We start from the raw sequence: 18,981 nt of genomic DNA on the forward strand, positions 1-18,981 counted from the left end.
AGCCATTCCATTATAGATAGAGTGGGTGCAGCCTATTGTTTGGGCTTGTTTAGTCTGTTGCCGTTCGGCCTGTTTTCAGTGTGTGATGGAAACAGGGAAACATTTTAAAGACCTTTAGCACCAGTTCATCCAAACAAGCCCAGAACAGGATCTCCCCTCACAGAAAAAGAACAGACAACAGTCAATGGATTCCCCTTGTTCCCGTGCCAGGTGGAGGGTCCCTCTCTGTTCCCATGCAGAGCTAGTCAAGGCAGGAGACGCCCCAGAGGAATGTACGGCTGACCCAGCTGTGTGGGGAAGGGGAGGGGGCAGAGGGACTGGAATGACGTCAAGGGTGGGTGGGTGGGAGTTTGGGTTTGGGAGGGGGTGGTTATGGGTGTGAAGAGGCAGTTATCTCCTCTTCCAGCCTGTGGAATTTCTGAACTCATTCGCTGTTTTTGGAACACTAGTGCTGTTTTTTTCCCCCCTATCTCTGTCGTCACTTTTTTTTCCTGTTTGTTCATTCATTCCTCTCTCTTCAGTCTCACAGATTTGAATTAAGGTTTTTTAGTGTTCTATTAGCAGGGGCATATTTTTATGTACCGTATAGTAAAAAAATATATAATAAAAATGGAAAGCGATTCTCGTTTAAAGTAACAGCTGGAAAAAAGACAGTTTTATTCCTTTTTTATTTATAAATGTGCCAAAATATGAACAAACAGCACAATCACCATTTAAAGCTATTAAATATATTTAAACTATTGTTCCTTTACATTTTTTAAATGTAAAACATATATAAAACCAATAAAAAAATATTTAACTTTCTTGAATTCTTTTATATGCAACATGGATCATAAATAACAACCATATATATTTTTTAGGTTAAGAAAAAGTGTAAAATATATGGAAATTACTCTAACAGAAGCGCAATCCTATCTACTGAGATTCATCTGGCAGGTTCTATGTGTAAAAATGAAAAATCTTGATTTATCCTATTTTAAAAATTACACAAACAGTTATTTTTATTCATCAATTTACCTCTTGGCACATTCGAAGTTTATATAATGTGTTTTACTAAAAAATAAAGGTGACAAATAGTCCTAAATATATAATACCTAAATTTGTAACTCATCCTGATCATTTTTTTAGGTTTGATAATTTGGAACAGATACAAAATACATTGAAAAAAATGACTTTGAATTGTCATTAATTCAAACTCAAACTTTCTGACCAAAAAGTGACTCAACCATGTCTTTTCCATCTGACTGATGTTTAGATCTGACTGATGTTTGATGTTGTGTTTATTAACTTAAGAAAAGCAGAACATTTTAGGTGATGCTTGATTACTGTGCAGAAATATCTATTTGTTTGGTTATTTGTAGCCATATAAAATTAATTACATTGTGCCAGTTTTCCAGACAGGGATTAAGCCTCTTTTAGACTATACAGCAAATTAAAGATATTGGAAGGAAACTATAGTTCATGTCCAAAAAAATTGTGCCTTATATTTCTCAGTTATGTAAATTCAAGTAGATTAGCTCCCAGTCTCTACAGTTTATACGTTTGATATCAGCATCAAAATTCTAAGAAGCTACGATTCCGATTTGAGCCAATTTCATAATTATATGAAAAAACAATATCTGTAATTAAAATATCCAATATACCCCAAGTCTTGATTTGAGTCTAAATGGCCAGATTGGAATTGTGTGTATTTTGCGAACTTTTGCCCATGCGTGTAGGTGAGTGAACTGTTCAGAATAATATTGCATGTAGGTCACACAAAAAAACAAAAATTGTGTAAATAGTCTGGAAAAAAAAGAGCATCAGAATTAGTGCAAAAATAGTTTTGAGGTGCTATATAGTCTGTGCACGTCATGCCTTGATGAAGCAACAAGGTTTGTACGGTCATGAAAAACCTGAAAAAAGAAAAAAAACAAAGTTTTGGAAAAGTCTTGGAAATTTGGTCTACAAATCTATGTTTCAGTTTATCGATGGAGAAATCTATATTGAGCTAACAAATACGTCAGCTCAAAGTTAATAAGTCAAAGTCAGTACTTTAAGACTACACAATGGAGCTCTCAGGATCTGGCACACATTTTATTAATAAAGATTGTGTGTCAACATTTTATCTGTTCATTTTTAGAATCATATGGTCATGAAAATTTGCCCTGAAGGCATGGAAAATTCATGAAAAAATCATGGGAATGCATTGGTTAAAACATGTATGAACCCTGAAGCATAGACAGCAAGGCCAATCTAAACCTCTGTATAATTAAACACACAATTGTTTTATATGTGTAATTCATTATTCAACTATACCAGTATAAATGTAAATGTTTTCTGTTCAAGGACACCTTTTAATATGTTTATATTTAACAAAATCACAAATGTTTATTAATAACAAAGATCACAATACGATCTAAACCAAATCCTGTCCCATACCCCCAGATCCATGTCTGTTTATATGGCTGTCAACAGTTATGTCTCAGAACTATGTAAAAAAAAAAAAAAAAAAAAAAAAAGAATGTATACCTAAACATGTACATATGGATATAGCCTCTGTTAATGTTGTGTGAATTCTGAGTAATGTGTTCTTGGCAAAGTGAGAAGTGCATTCTATACAATATGCATAAAGCCATTTATCTCATGGTATTACATAATCAGCTTCTACCACATTTCAGTAGCAGCTTTCTTGTTGCCGTTGCTACACACTCTATCTCGACGTTAAGCATTCAGCTGTGGTTTAATATGGATTGTGGTTGCTATTGATGTTTTGTGCTCTTCTGCACAGATTGAGCGCCGTATGGAGCTGGTGCGAGTCGTTTCCCACAACACACATAAGAGACTGGTCACATGTCTGCAGGGGCACATCGGCACAGATGCTGAGAAGAGACATGTAAGAGCCGAGTACACGTTTAATAAGATGCAGTTTTTATTGTTATTTCTAGTATCACTAGATATTAGCAGTAGACTATATGTGCATTAGTTCCTACCTGCTGCTAAGAGCAGTTTGTTTTTGTCTTGCAGAAAAAGCTTCCGCTAACAGCTTTGTCGCAGGCCATGCAAGATGGGGGAAGTCAGCTTGGGGAAGAGTCTCTAATTGGGTAAATGTTTTTTTTTTTTTTTTCACTTTTTGAAAGAAAGGAATGAATTAAAAACAGATTTACTCTAACATATTGTCCATCAGCCAAGATAAAAATGCCTTTGAATGAATGTTTCTTTAGTTTTATACTGGAAATATTGGGCTAATAGCTAAAAGGATTGGAACAACCTACCAATTAGCACTGTGTAAACAGCATGCATAATAGTAATGATAAATAAAGTTGGAAGGATTGATTATTTATGTATCAGTATCTGACACTTTTTAAGTATTTTACCTGATCTGGTCAAATTCATATTTTACAAGTTACTGCAGCTCTGTACGAGGTCATGACAATTTGGACATGCTTCATGTCTGCAGAACACCATTAAAGACAGTGTGTGCAGAATATTTTACTGAATCTGACTCAATCGTTCATAGTTGTAAAATGTGTAAAATTAACATGCCTTGTAAGAGAAGCAGATTAAAGACTTTTAACACCACTACTGGATACCCCTCTTGAGGGTGCATCACTACATTGAGTACAGTAAGTACTAGGACACAGGAAAGCTACTAAAAGACACACTGTTCCCAGCTGGGTGTGAGAAAACTCTCGCAGTCTTAATTCAGAATATAACGCAACACTGCTCAGTCTGTCTGTAAAGGTTCACGGTCCAGTCATCCCCCACCCCTTTGACAAAATGGTCCCAACTCATTGCTCAGCCAAACCTCCCTGGCTTATGACTTGGCCAAATCAAACTCCTGGCTCTTGCATCAGTTAGCCTCCCAGCTTTTGGCATAAGTGTCCCAGGATCTCCGCAAAGAATAGCAATAACAATGTTCCTTTTTTGCTCCTTGCAAAAGTGCCGAAGACATCAATCTGTGTTTAGCCTTTTATTTTTAGTCCAAATCTAAAGAAATAAACTTCAGACACAGAGTAAGTCTTGGCTGATTGAATATATATATTGTGAGTATGTTGATTTTTGACATTAATATTAATACTGAATACATAAGCCGCGCACATTCTCACATGTAGGACTGAAAAAACAATTGGCTGCAAAATGGAATTTGCGTTATATTGTATAATATTTTATATGTGATAAAAGTACAGAATAATCATAATAATATAAAATAAGACTTGTGCAATGGGAGGAGTGTTTTATTTATTGGGAGGGGGGTTCTATTGTGGCTCTGTTTAAACATTCCAAGCTTGAGCCTGACCCTCCCAAAGAAAAAAAACTCTTCTTGCTGAATTGAAAGAAGTGGGTGTGTCATTTGCACTCCCCATAGTCAGATGCCAATCAGTTTGAGCCAAGCTTAACGTGGCATGATGCTGACTTCTTATAGCCTAAGGTTGCTGACAGCTTATAGTCTAAGGTTGCAGGTGAAATGTATGCCTGTAAAAACTGGTTTCATGTTATATTTATATGCCCTATGTATAAGCTACAGTCATACAACTGAATGAATGAAACTGCAAGGTCTATACTTTGCCCGTTCCTGATGAATACACATGCAGTACCATTACACACTTATTGTGGTGTTTTTAAAAATTGATTTTACAAAATCCATTAAGTAGGCAATGTGTTTATAGGAAAATGATGGACCTGTGCGGGGAAGCGGAGAACAAATTGGCATCAGAGCTGATGCAGCACGAAATGCAGATTGAGAAGGACATTTTAGACCCACTCAATCTGTTAGCTGAGGTAAGTAATAAGACCTTTTACGGTTTCACTTTACAACGCACTTTTAAAGAATGGTGTATTGGAGCTGACCCAATAGCCTGAGGACCGTAGGTTCCACCATTGTGATTGGCCATCAGCAGCTAAAGGCTAAAAGTGCACAATTATTATTATTGTGCTCATCACTCACTTTGTGATACTGGGTTGGCACAGACCCCTGTTTGGGGATCTTCCTGCCTAGTGATGCTGTACTGGTGGTAGTTTGAAGTAGTTGAAAGGAGCAGGGGCCGGCCTTTACGTGTATCAGATGCATATAAGGCTTATCCTCTCTGTTCTAGTGTTGGGAGTATTACAAGTGATGAGTTCTAGTCCTACTGAGTGGGTGGGCTAGTTGGCTTAGCTAAATTTGGAAGAAAATTAAATATAAATTATAATTTAAAACAGTAATCATCACATGTTAATCCTTTAATAAACACTGATTAACACTGATTTCTAAATTCACAATTTGTGACTGTTATGTACATGGTCTACCAGGTGGAAATCCCCAACATATTAAAACAGAGGAGACAGCTGGCCAAACTGGTGCTGGACTATGATTCTGCTCGAGGAAGGTAACTGTTTTCTATGGGATGCCAACTGATAAGACCACTTTCAATTCCCATCATGTCAGTAACTGTCAACTATATAACAGTCTTTCACAAAGCATTTATTTTCATAACCCCTGTAATTTGTGCCTCAGGTGGTTGCAGGCGACCAAGTCTATAATCTCGGGAACAAACACACAAGCACTGACAGCCAAGGCAGACTCGCTTAAAGAAGAGATGGATGAGGCAATGAACAAAATGGAACTGTGCAAGGTAGATTTTTTTTCCCACAACTAAGCTACTCCTCAGCAAATTCTTAAATTAATGGGGGTATTTTTGTCCTCCTCATTACTGCTACGATCTAGACCACTGCTTTACATGCGGGGCTGCCATAATTATTCAACATAAAATATTAGTCAATGCATTTTCCACATTGACAACATTAATTATGCTGTATTATATTTAATCTCTTTTGTTTTTAAGAATTTAGCTTTTCAGAACTCATCAGTTTAATTCAGACATACCACTAGATGTAATAGTTTGTGAGGTCATTCATTTTAGACTCCAGTCAATAGTCAACTCCATTCAAAGTTACAGTTTAAAAAACAATGGTTGCTGCAGTAGAGATCAACTTTGTTACAAAATGTGTTTTGTTAAGTTTCCAAAACCCCAGTGAATTGTAAATATGAAAGTGCTTTAAATTAGCATTAAACTAAGAGGTGGTTTGTACACTGGCCAGGCACAAGCACTTGAGAAAACTGAGGTGATCGGCCAGCAGACAAGGCAGAATTGTTTTCTGTTTGTCATGCACTTTTTATTACATATATGTACTTTTTACATATACAAATGAATATTCTTATTGGTTTGTCTGCCTGATGCCTTAAATTTTTAAGTGAATACATGACAAAAAATATATTTTTAAGCTATAATTATTATTATTATATTTTTTTTAAAGTTGCATTTGAACTTACGGCATTTAGCTGACACTTTTATCCAGAGTGACTTACAAGGTTATTCCTTATACAGAGGTGGGACAATGTAGTGTTCGAAGTCTTGACCAAGGACTCTTATTGGTGCAGCACAGCATAGTTTCCCAAACCTAGAATTGAACCCCTGTCTTCCACATGGTAGATTACTGGCAGGGGGTGATGTTATCCACTGCACCACACCAACCACTAGTTTGTTCAACCTAGTAACAAAATCACCCTATTTTAAACCTATAGATTTGTTTCTTTGTCAAAATTAAGTTAAGCTTAATCTCGAACACAGTTGAGTAATATACACACACTTGGTAGTTCTGTAATTACTTTCTAGGATCACCACAGAGCATCTATTATTTGGATAGTCATTTTCAGTACTACAGTGACACTTACGTGGTGGTGTGTTAATGTGTTGTGCTGGTATGAGAGTGGATCAAACACAGCAGTGCTGCTTGAGTTTTTAAACATCTATATGTCCTTGCTGAATAGTCCACCAGTCCTGTGGTCAGTGCCCACTCACACCAGTGCAACATGCAATGTTATCACCTGGTTTTTATGTTGTCAGTGCTTACCCAAATAATACCTGCTCTGTGGTGATCCTGACCATTGAAGAATAGGGTGAAAGGACTGTAATGAATTATGCAGAGAATCATGAAGACAATAGTCTGTAATTTTAAAACTTCAAAGTGCTTCTATATGATAATTGGAGCTAAAAAAGGGTAAAGAAACAAATTATTCATTAATCAAGTTATGCTTGATTGTATAGTATAGTGATCATACAGTGCTGTATTTCTTACAGCAAAAATATTTCATGATTTAATATTTGTTCTTAGAATTGAAAGCTTGCTTTCTGTCTACCGCTGTTTAGGATCAACTCTCTGCCGACATGTACAATTTCTTTTCAAAAGAAGGGGATTATGCCCGCTACTATGTAATGGTAAGATCATTTTTTGTTGTATTTATGTGTCTCTCTGTGTGTGTTTAATTCTCTCTCTTACTGTTATATTGCTCCTTTTATTAAGTTTTCAGTGACTTCATATCATTAATTTATTCTTTTAACATTTTCAGTTATTGGAGGCCCAAGCAGATTACCACAGAAAGTCTCTCAGCGTGCTAGAAAGTGTCCTGCCGACCGTTCAGGCACAGCAAGGTGCAACATCTCTACTGACCTGCTTCAGGTTTTATTTATAACACTGTCAGAGTATCTTCCACTGACTGCTGGCTCTCATGAAGTTTAAGCAGCTGTCGGCAAATGCACCACAACTGCTGAATAATTCTACACCCACTCCTGTCCCACTGCACAAACAATAATACAATAAAACAATTTATACTCATACACTATTGGGTTTGGTAACTGTTGTTTACATGCTAATCCAGCCTCTGCATGCCATAAATAATTGTTTTCAGCTTCATCTGTGAGAACGAGAACATGCAGTGCCAGACAGACATGCTTGGTGTCGCAGCAATTGGACTATGAGTCACACTTCTCGCATCTCACCCACCTGGTTCATCAACCCTGCTGGGGAACGCCTGCAAAAAATAGGGAAAAACGTACAAACATTGGTTCAGATTCACTGATTGCTCGCAAAATACTCCAAAATAGCCAAGTACAAATATAAAAAGAACAACTTGGCTGCAGAAAAAGACGTGAAAATGACTGAGCCGCAAAAATATGTGGGTTGATGTTAGGAAGAAATTTCAAACCTGTCCTGTACATTTCACTCTCTAAAATAACATGCATATATAGAGAACTAGTCAAACGTTTGGACACACCTCTTCTCATTCAGTGTGTTTTATTTCTTCTTAAGTTAAACAAACCAGAATATGTTTTGTACTTTTAGCTTTCAGGACAGATCTGAACATTCTTGGTATTTCAATCTCCGTCTCTTTATGAGGGAGAGTCACCTGGAATAGTTTTTTCAGCATCTTTAAGGAGTTCCTAAAGGTGCTGAACAATAGTTGCTGCTTTTCATTCACGCTGTGAAGCTTCAGCTCATCCCAAATCACACATCTCAGTTAGGTTTAGGTCAGGGGATTGTGGAGGCCAAACACTTTTTTTAGTTTACTTCGTAATTCCATGTGTCCCTTAATTGTCTTTAATATCAATCTACTATGTAGAAAGCAAATAATGTTATAACATTTCTACTGGTACTGTACATACTTTGAATATCACATTAAGACCTATTTATTTTTGTGTCCATACTTTTTTCATTGATTCTTTGTATAATCTTATCTGTATTTCAACTGTATCTTCGAATAGACTCATGGACAGAGAAGCCAGCGTTTGGAACAGGTCTGGATGAACACCTGAAGCGCAGCAGCAGGGAGATAGCACTTCCCATAGAGGCCTGTGTAATGATGCTGCTGGAGACTGGCATGAAGGAAGAGGTATGCTATATTTACACTGTCATGCTTAAAGTCATATGATGGCATTATGTAAACTGATCATGAGGTGTTACTTCAGGGTATGCCAGAGTGAAGTGTGACAAGTAGTGCCAGATGGAAGGCTCGAGCTCTAATGTGTCACGTATATGTACTGGGAATACATCATATAAGGCATTACCACTCATAGTGAACAGCGCTATGGTTGGTAACTTTTTCCTCTATTTCTTTTTTTTTTTTTTTTGCAGTTGTTTTGTTGCTGGAAATACATTTAGAAAATTGCTTTAAGGTTTCCACCAGGATATACAGGTCCGGAAAAAGAGACCACTTCAAAATTATTTTTCTTTGATTTTACCAAATTGAAAACCTCTGGAATATAATCAAGAGGAAGATTAATAATCACAAGCCATCAGAACAAGGTAAAATGCTTGAATTTTTGCACCAGGAGTTGCATAAAGTTGTCCAAAATCAGTGTGTAAGACTGGTGGAGAAGAACATGCCAAGATGCATGAAAAGTGTAATTAAAAACCAGCTTTATTCCACCAAATATTTATTTTCTGAACTCTTGAAACTTTGATTATGAACTTGTTTTCTTTGCATTATTTGAGGTCTGACAGCTCTGCATCCTTTTGTTATTTCAGCCATTTCTAATTTTCTGCAAATACATGCTCTAAATGACAATATTTTTATTTGGAATTTGGGAGAAATATTGTCCGTGGTTTATAGCATAACAGGTCCCCACTATCAGACGTAACTCAACCTTTGCACTGATGTGGTCATTCTTAAACCATTCCTTAATTTACAATGTCATGATCAATTTACATGTTTCTATGCTGCTTATAGGCACTTCATTTAATTGTTTTGTATAAAGCAGAAACAACATCTTGGGGCTTATCTGAAACACGTACTTATTCTTACCTGCATTTTCCTGCTGAACAGGGTCTTTTCCGAATAGCTGCTGGAGCCTCCAAACTGAAGAAGCTGAAGGCAGCACTGGACTGCTCCACCTCTCAGCTAGAAGAGTTCTACTCTGACCCGCACGCTGTTGCTGGTATGGCAAATATTCTCTTTCTTCTATAACCTCTAATACTGATGTGTATGTTTGTGTGTATATTATTTTAGCAGTGTGTAAAGCATATTTTTATTCCTGTCTATCAAGGGGCTTTGAAGTCCTACCTAAGGGAACTACCGGAACCTCTTATGACCTATCAGCTGTATGATGAGTGGATTCAGGCATCCAAGTAAGCCAGTTCTCAGTGCTATTTATTAGGCAAAATGTACAAAATTGAAGCTTTTACCCTTTACCTTACAAAATGTACTCAAATTTACTTAAACATGCTTCTCCTTTAGTGTGTCAGACCCAGATAAAAGGTTACAAGAATTGTGGTTGGTCTGTGATCAATTACCAAAGAACAACAAAGCCAACTTCAGGTGAGTTTACCTAAACATTTAAAAACAGTTACGATTTAAGGAATTTGCCATATTGTCTTGCGTACAATAATATTGTTCAGTTATTTGAAAATCCATATCATGATAATGATCAGGTCTTTTTTGTATAAGTGTTTGTAGTTTTTATATATGCACTTGGTACATAATTTATTTTGAAACATTTTTTATTTTGTGCAAAATCAGTCTTTCTATTGTCTGAAAAATAGACCAGTCTAGAGATTCTTTGTTTCTACTAAATGTTTGATTTTTTTATTTTTATTATTTATTTTTACATTATTTTATTATTATTATTATTACACTTTTTTGGTGTAATATTTTTTTAAATATTATAAATGTTAAAATATTTTGGCACTGTTTTGAAGAACATTCTCACAAATATGCAAAATAATAATGCAAAATTATTTCAGGCCATATCATCCACCCTTACAGTTTAATGTAAAATTATCATACATAGACAGCTCACCAACTGTTTCTGTTTCAACAGATATCTTGTTAAGTTCCTTGCTAAGCTAGCTCAAGACAGTGAGACAAACAAGATGACCCCCAGCAACATTGCTATTGTTTTAGGACCAAATCTGCTATGGGCCAAAACAGAGGGGTAAGAAATGTTGTTTTAACGTTAAATGCAAATGTAAAGGATATTGTATGTTGTTTTTTAAGTCACTGTGTGCCTTTTTCCACAGAACCTTAGCAGAGATGGCTGCTGCTACCTCTGTTCATGTGGTCACTATCATTGAACCCATCATTCAACATGCAGACTGGTTTTTCCCTGAAGGTATGGACAGAAACATGGAAATATTTTTCCCCATATAAGGTCCAAAATGTTAAAGAAAGTTAGGCCTTTGTCCACTTTTATGTTGTAGGGCAATTTAAGGAATACACACACACACACACACAATGCTGGCATGACCGGTTGAATAAACCTTATACTTAGTTAGTTAGCTAGATAGGTGGCTAGCTTACAAAGTAACTTGCTAAGATACCTTGAGCTTTCCCAGGTTGCTCAGACTTAAAGACAAGAGGTCAAGAGAGACATGGTAGCTTGTGGTTGGTCTGGGTTATGCTGACTATAGTCTTAGCTTTATTAGACTTTTATTAGACTTAGTACATTTAAAGTGGGGGCTCTGAGGAGTCAGATTAACCTAATTATAAAGGAACATCTGATTTATGTTCTCAGGAGCTTTAAAACTGCTTCTATTATATTTATTTTCAGATGTGGAGTTCAATGTATCAGGCATGTTTTCAATGCCGACGCCCATGATGAACCATGTCAACCACCTGACCGTTTCTGATTATGACCCGGGCACAGTAGAGAGGAAGAGGCCTAATAGTATGGTGGGACCAGATGCTGACATATCTAAACGAGACAGGTATGTTTATGGTCCAGGATGCACACTACAAAATAATGATGCACATCATTGTTTTCCATGCTTTGTAGTATATAGAAAACCCCTTCTAATCCACTTTCATTAATCAAACCTAATTTTGGAGTTAACACTTTGCTTAAACATCAAAAGTTACCTCTTTTGATTTCCTGGAGTTATCTACCCTTCTGTTGTAATCTGTGTGGTGATGGGATCTCTGCAAATGATGTAAAAAGCCTTTTCTCTCTATCCTACACTGAGTGTGGTGGTGCTTTCTTTTATAACCTCTTGGCACTGGTGGTGTCTTCACTGTCTCTTCTCTCTTTAGCTCTGCTAACAAATTAATGGACCACAATCCACGTAGAGGCAGTACATTAACTAGAAAGCAGCACGCTTCGCCTGCATTCCAGCCGCCACTGCCCCCGGTGGAGGCTGCAGGCACTGCAGGAGGCCAGCCTGTTGCTGAACTCCTGCTGCAGCAGCCTACACCGGCAGGCCTGGGCATGGAGGTTTGCCAGCCTAGCTTGGCGCTGGGGATGGCTGCCTTAGCAGCAGCACAGCAGCTTCTAGCTCAACACACTGAGGAAATCAGGTAAGAGCTGGGTATAGTTCTGCTCAGTAGGACTGGCAATACAAATGAATCACTGAGGTGTGAAAAAAACACTCCTCCCTTTTTTTTTTGCATGGACTGTACATTCTGTTCTGTATTAATGTTGAACAAATGAACAAAAATGGGGGAAGATTGCAATTCAGCCTACATCTTTGGCTAGAGGCTCAACACAGCAGTGCCTGTTGTGAGTGAACAAGTTTCACGTGGACCTCTGTACGCCTCTTCAGCTGAAAAGAAATGAGTTATGCCTGACTCAGTCTTGCAGACTCTTTGAAGCAATATATATGTTAAAAAAATACTTTTAATCTGATTTAATCGTATTGGTTTAACAGCATGAGGAGGAGGATGTTTTTATTTATGCAAGACCTCATTCAAACTGGTGACCTCATTAAACAATAAGAATTTTAATTTCTTTGGCAGTTCAAAGTCACGTGAATCGGCGGTCACGCCTCCAGCTCAGAGAAATGGTAGCGGAGGCTCAACACAGCTGAGTGTAGTGCCCCCGGTGGCAGGATCATCGGGGCCCAGCCCCCACATGGCACGAAGAGGTAAATGCACCACCTACACCACTGCTATTAGAGCAGGACTACAGCATTTTAAAACTGTCTGTTGCATCAATATGGTGTATAATAACACTGTTGTTTGTCATAATTCTTTCGATTAGAAAACTGTAAACATTCTAAGAATTATTGATTTGCAAGTGATTAACGCCTTCCAAAACAGAGACGTTTTCCCAACTCACATGTATTAGGCTATGTTTACATTACCACGCTGAAATTAATTTATGAAAACCTTTTTTTCCATATTTTGTAGACATGTCAAAACCTTTTTTTTAATATTTTTTTTCATATGTGATCGCAGATAGGATATGTATCCATTTCTTGGGAATGTAAAATGAATGTATGATCAGTGCTGTTTGTGACACACAAAAGTGTCTAAAGTATGCACATTCGTTACTTGGGTAATAGTATAGATACTATGGTTAAGGCAAACTTTAGCCTGTGCCACAGAGGAGTATAGTTTTAGTAAAAAGCCATAATGACTATATTGTTAAATAAAAATGTTTCAGCTGCGTATATTCCAATTAAAAATGAATGCATTTTAGTACAGTGCATATATATATATATATATATATATATATATATATATATATATATATATATATATATATATATATATATATATATATATTAAAGAAGCTTTTTTGCAACATTTCACTCAAGTTCTTTTGAGTCTCTGCATGAATCATTTTCATACTAGGCTACATGCATCTGCTATGTTCGTGCTGGAGTGTGATGTGACGTGTGCAGGGGCGATAGGGGTATTTTTAAATATTAGGAGTAAAATTACAGATAATTGTGTGAAAATGTAAGGATTAGAAGTAAAATCTTGTCTGAAAATAATTACTGTAGTAATGAAGTATTTGTACTTTGGCCTGCGTCACCAAAAGTGTCAAGTAACAAAGTCCGGTCACTCTCTGGCCATCTTTGCAATGCAGCCGAATTGACTACTTATGCAAACATATATATATATTTTTTATAATTTTATTTCTAATTTTTTCCCATTTTTCTCCCCAATTTACACGGCCAATTACCCAACCCACTCATTAGGACTCCCCCTATCACTAGTAATGCCACAACACACCAGGAGGGTGAAGACTAGCACATGTTTCCTCCGATACATGTGAAGCCAGCCACCGCTTCTTATGCAAACATATTAATGTAACATAGCATTGGGCTAAGTGTGTCCTCAGTTTTTGACTTGCACAGTAACTTGTATAGAGAAAAGATGAAATATGGCCGCACCCTTGCTCACTGACAGGTTTTCACTTAGGTTTCTGAGATGGTAATAGACACCACCAGCAGCCTGCTCAGTGTTTCTATATTGGGCATGATGACCTGGATTTGTATTTAAATATATTTGCTATAACAGTAACTGTTTAAACTTAAGTTTCTGTTTGTAGAAGTTAAAAGTTTTTAAGCCAAATTTTTAATAACTAAATAGGTTCCAAAAAATAATACAGAACAACTTACTAGTAGAATACTAGTTACTACTACTACTAATTAATACTCAACTGTTGCTGTCAAAACAGGTTTTTTCTCTCATTAGTTTAGAGTGAATCCTGTTCTTGATCTGTTATTATTTGTGTAGAACAGTAGTTGACAGAAGAATTTGGCAGCTGACCAATGTTATAAATGTCTTCACCTTTAAGTCCACATTTTCTGTTCTTCTCCAAATGTATCCAGTAACATTTGATGTAGAATATACTGTAGATATTATATTGGAAACCAATCAAATATTCTATAAATAAACACTGGACTGAATATTTTTCAAATCTGTTTGTAATAGGTGGCAAGAAGCCAGCTCCTGCTCCACCTAAACCACCTTCAGGTCCACTAAGCACCCAGACAACTCCATATCCTTCCTCTGGAACCTCTCAGTCCCTTTCTCCATCTCCTAGACCTCTCTCTACTCCTCCTCCAACCAGTCTGAGTCCCACTCAAGTAGCAGTCCAAACCACGACAACTCCTCGCCGCCACTCAAGCAATCTGCCTCCCATCCAAGCACCCAGTCATCCGCCCCCTGAGCCCCCTACCCAGGTCACTCCACCTCTCCAGCCCAAAGTCCTAGAGCAAATGGTGGGAGTAGAGCCAACAGAAGACCCCTCGCCACCCAGCACTCCGACTCCCCCAAACACGCCTCCACCAATGGTCATTTCTTCTGAAAGCACCAGCGCTCCCTCCCAGTATCACACTGGCTCTCTGCCGCGACCTCGACCTGTGCCTAAACCACGCAACAGACCCACCGTTCCCCCTCCACCACAGCCTCAGAACCCTGGAAATGACACCAATGGAATCTGCAGCCCTGCCTACAAAATGTTGGGTAAGCCTCATAAAAGTAAACGTTGCAAGCGTGTTTAAATCTGAATTATTTCAGTGTTCTATTTAAGAAAGGTGAATGCTTTGCACCATAGTTTTGCAGACCTGATGTATTGAAGAATCTTGAGAGTCAGCATTATATTCTATATAATTTATCAGGATTATTTAGGTGGCCAAACCACCTAAAAATGTAAAGATATACACACTCTACACTTACTGATACGGATACAAATACTGGAATGTAGTGGGGGCCAGGGTTCGAGAAGTAGGGTTGGAGAAGTGTAAGTCTGTTGACGTTGCTGAAAAATATCCTATCGTTAGAGGAAACACTGCAGTATGACTTGGCTTACAAATGAATCAGTAACGTTTTCATTAAATGTTTGGTGTATTCCTAATTTGAGCCACATTATAGCAGTGTACCCAAAGCACCCAAAACCTCCAAGACACATTTGACAAAGAAAACCCCACCCAGTATAATTGAAACACCACTAACAATTGCTGCGCATCAAGCTAATGTGCAAATTCTACCCCACACAGCAATCAGAATTGGTCTGACTAACCAGAGACAATAAATGCATGTGGCTAACATTATATCAGAATACAATCAAGATACAAGTCACATGAGGTAGCCAGTTTTAAATAGTTAAAGGGCTCTGTGTACAGTGTGGAGCTCGCTTGACCATTTAATCATCATATTCTGGCTTTTTTTGGTCTCAGTCATGTACAAAAAGGGTTTTAACAAATTATGTGCTTCAGTCCTGCAAGTTATTTTACAAAACATAATTTTCCATTTATCCTATGAAGGCCATTGAAAATGAATACATGTACATTAATGTTGACTTTCACACCAAGTCTGTGTACAGTAGAGCTGCAATCCTTTTTTTTTTTTTTTGAGCCTGAGCCTGAGCCTGCATTGTCATATGTGTTTAAATCAGGCTGAAAAATAAGAGCTGAGCTCTGTTGAGCAACCATTGTCATGGTTGTGGACACAAACAAATCAGCACAAGGACAGCAGCAGCAGCACAACTGATTTGTGCTCTGTTGGTATTAGAACACAAAAACCAACATGACAAGCAACATGCTGAGTATAAAACTGCGGAGGAAGAAGAAAATACATAGCAGAGCAGAGCTGAACGACACTTTTGGCACTTTAAGTACAGGAATAGAATAGATCTTTATCTTATAGGATTTGTGTAGATTTCACTGCGTTCAAAACATTTTTTTTCTCTGTGAGAAAGGGATTTTATTTTAAGCACAAGTAAGAGACCGTCAGGTGAGGGATATTTAAATGCACCCCACCCCTTGGACTGTCTGTGATTTTCGTCATAACAATTCCTAATTTTCTATATAATTTATTAAACACTTAATTTCTTAATGTTGCCTTTTTTTGACAGAAACTCCCAAACTATGTCCTCTCTTTTACACTAACAACCTTAATGTATTTTGTTCAGATGCCGGGATGCCGTTTGGTCGAGGATTTGTTCGAGACCTTCCCTCTGACCACCAGACAGTCACCCAGCTAAAGGATGCTGACCTGGACTCAGAAAGCACCATCCTGTAAAGAAGCCCAAAACTTATCCACAACGCTGCTCTTGCCCACTTACCAAAGTGCTCATCAACTTTGCTGCATTTTCCAAAAGATCTGACCTGTCAGTCAGCAAAACAGAAGGAACAATGAGACGGAATCATGACACAGCAGGAAGCTGTTGAAGTTTGTTTTCCAGATTTAATTTAAGAATTAGAAGTGGGGAATTAGGAGACCGGATGAATGATGTGTTCAAGACAGAGAAAAGACTGGTTTGAGGTACTTGTTGGTTTGTCTTAAGTGGCCTTGGTTAAAAAACAAAAGTATAAACTAAATTGGAATCTGCAATTGGTGATAGTAGGCCTAAGTAGAAACCGTATACTGTGGCTTTAAATGTAGCCAGTGACTGCTGGTTTCCAGTCATCTAATTTTTTCTATGGAAACTGTCCTACATCTCAGTATGTCTATTTCCATCCACACATTCCTTAGGGCTTAATCCAATACTTCAACTGTGCTGTGTCTTTTTTTTTCCTTTAAACAAAGCCTTATTATGCCTATTGTGATTTAGTAGAATTACATGCAATATATTACATGCAGTATAAGGTGTACACATGCCACAAGGTTAGTATTCTGCCTTTAGAACTCATGTTCATGGTTATCCGTATCCTGGGGCATTTACACAGGATCTGCCCTTGATAATTTATTTCGCTGTCTCCACCTAACAGTAAAACTGTATAAGAATATTGAGACATACATTCAAAACTCAACATTGTGCTGTTTAAGAAACGTTTAATCTGGAAAAAAATGAATAAATAAACTGACAAAGAGCCAGACAGTCTGTGACTTGTAGGTCAGGAGGTCAACAACATGTTAAATTTATTCTTACCGAATATTTTACTCATGTTCCCAAAAGATAAAAAAAGATCTTGAATGGTAGCAAGTGGCACATAAATATGAGATGATGACACTAAGGACATTCTTTATAGCCTGTATACTGACTCACTGGCCTTGCCTTTACCTTGCTGCCTTACCTTTTCATAAAATGAACTGAAACTATAAATGTTTATGGTTCATTTAAAGCTCAGAAGCTTTACAACAAAAACGTTTGAACTTAACCAATTTAGAAAAGTAAAATGCTTCTTATTACTGCTTCTGAATGATTTAATAAAAGCACAGTGACAACTTCTAGTATCCTTTTTTATTCATGTATTTTTGTCTATTGATGAGCATCTCTGACTCCTTGCTTATTCTGATTCTATGTGGATCCTAAAGTTCGTAATTGGTTTTCATTCAATTTCTTTGACTAGTAGATCAGAAGTTGTGCCAGACACACAATTTCTGATGATACAAATGTTGTTGAGCTTTTAAAAACACTCATTATCCACTTGTTTGGGGATGGAACAGAAATGTAAGCACATGAAGAATGTCCTGTGTTTCTGTACAGTTTAACATGGAGCATTTACCATCAGAGCTGGCATTTGTTTAAAGCTGTAGTAATTATCTGGGTAATGTTGCAGGTTAAACTACCTCCTAAATAACATTAGGTGGGCTTTCTAACTGTTCACACCTGTTTATTGTTATGGTTAAAAATGATGTGGAACATTATGCACAAATGTGCTTGTTGGACATTTTAATCTTACACCATTACAGCCTTACAGCATTAGTTTGGAGTTAGACCCCTATTTCACTGCTAAAGCCTCTTCTTTTCTGAAAAAGCAGAGATTTGTACACAAGCCTGTGCAACACGGATACAGAGTTTTGCTTCCCTTCAGCCACAGGAACCTTTAGAGACATCTGACCTTGATGTTGAGTGAGTGGGTCTGACTCATAGTCGGCATTTTAGTTCTTTGCAGTCTTGCTCAATTGTGTTCAATGGGGTGTGATTTAAGGGATTTATTCATCAGGCCTTTTCAGGTTCTTTCTTACCAAACTCTGCAAACCATTTTATTGTGGGCTGTGCTTTGTGCATGGAGGACGTCCTGTAAAAGCATTAAAATTTCCCTTTCCTGGCACTAGGGGACATAAACCATGAATACTGTAAGATCTACAGGCTATTTTTTCACTCAATTTTTCCTGCAGGTGCCAATTTGCATTCAGAAAGGTAGTGTTACCTATGTCAGGCCTTCAAATGATTTTTCAGAGTCAATGCATTGTCATGTCTGGCTCTGAATAGGAGTGTTATTGAATTTCCAATTTTACTGTTCAAAGTGCCACTAAACTTTAGATCATATTAAATAGCGGAAATGTGTTCCTTTGAAGTAATAAAACATACCAGTTTTTCACTGAGTAGAAGTGTAAAATATTTTTTTTCAGACATCCCCCGGAGAAACTTGTCATGGCCGGATAGGTCTTAAGTAAAGACTGCCAATTCAACTATTTTATCAACTTACAGTTCTGTAATGTATTTTTATTTATATTTTGTTTTAGTAATTATTATTCCGTAATGTATAATTAAATACACTGTCAACACA

The 18,981-nt window shown here is 37.3% G+C and overlaps 1 protein-coding gene across 2 annotated transcripts in view; it reads left to right on the forward strand.

The window, feature by feature from the left end:
• The window catches only part of arhgap17a (Rho GTPase activating protein 17a), a 35,753-nt gene extending 18,059 nt beyond the window's left edge, over positions 1–17,694 (forward strand). The window contains exons 3-20 of one of the 2 annotated variants that reach the window (XM_049464786.1): positions 2,771–2,875; positions 3,007–3,083; positions 4,650–4,761; positions 5,272–5,348; positions 5,477–5,594; positions 7,170–7,238; positions 7,370–7,451; positions 8,562–8,689; positions 9,623–9,734; positions 9,843–9,924; positions 10,034–10,114; positions 10,617–10,730; positions 10,816–10,907; positions 11,346–11,502; positions 11,825–12,088; positions 12,527–12,654; positions 14,456–14,989; positions 16,437–17,694. In XM_049464786.1, the coding sequence (XP_049320743.1) occupies positions 2,771–2,875; positions 3,007–3,083; positions 4,650–4,761; positions 5,272–5,348; positions 5,477–5,594; positions 7,170–7,238; positions 7,370–7,451; positions 8,562–8,689; positions 9,623–9,734; positions 9,843–9,924; positions 10,034–10,114; positions 10,617–10,730; positions 10,816–10,907; positions 11,346–11,502; positions 11,825–12,088; positions 12,527–12,654; positions 14,456–14,989; positions 16,437–16,546 (2,442 nt within the window). In that variant the 3' untranslated portion in view covers positions 16,547–17,694. The remainder of the gene's footprint in view (positions 1–2,770; positions 2,876–3,006; positions 3,084–4,649; positions 4,762–5,271; positions 5,349–5,476; positions 5,595–7,169; positions 7,239–7,369; positions 7,452–8,561; positions 8,690–9,622; positions 9,735–9,842; positions 9,925–10,033; positions 10,115–10,616; positions 10,731–10,815; positions 10,908–11,345; positions 11,503–11,824; positions 12,089–12,526; positions 12,655–14,455; positions 14,990–16,436) is intronic. The other variant, XM_049464788.1, reaches the window with a different exon arrangement.
• The last annotated feature ends 1,287 nt before the right edge of the window (positions 17,695–18,981 follow it).

This window comes from Astyanax mexicanus, chromosome 15 (genome assembly GCF_023375975.1).
Source record: "Astyanax mexicanus isolate ESR-SI-001 chromosome 15, AstMex3_surface, whole genome shotgun sequence".
Taxonomy (NCBI): Eukaryota; Metazoa; Chordata; class Actinopteri; order Characiformes; family Acestrorhamphidae; genus Astyanax; species Astyanax mexicanus.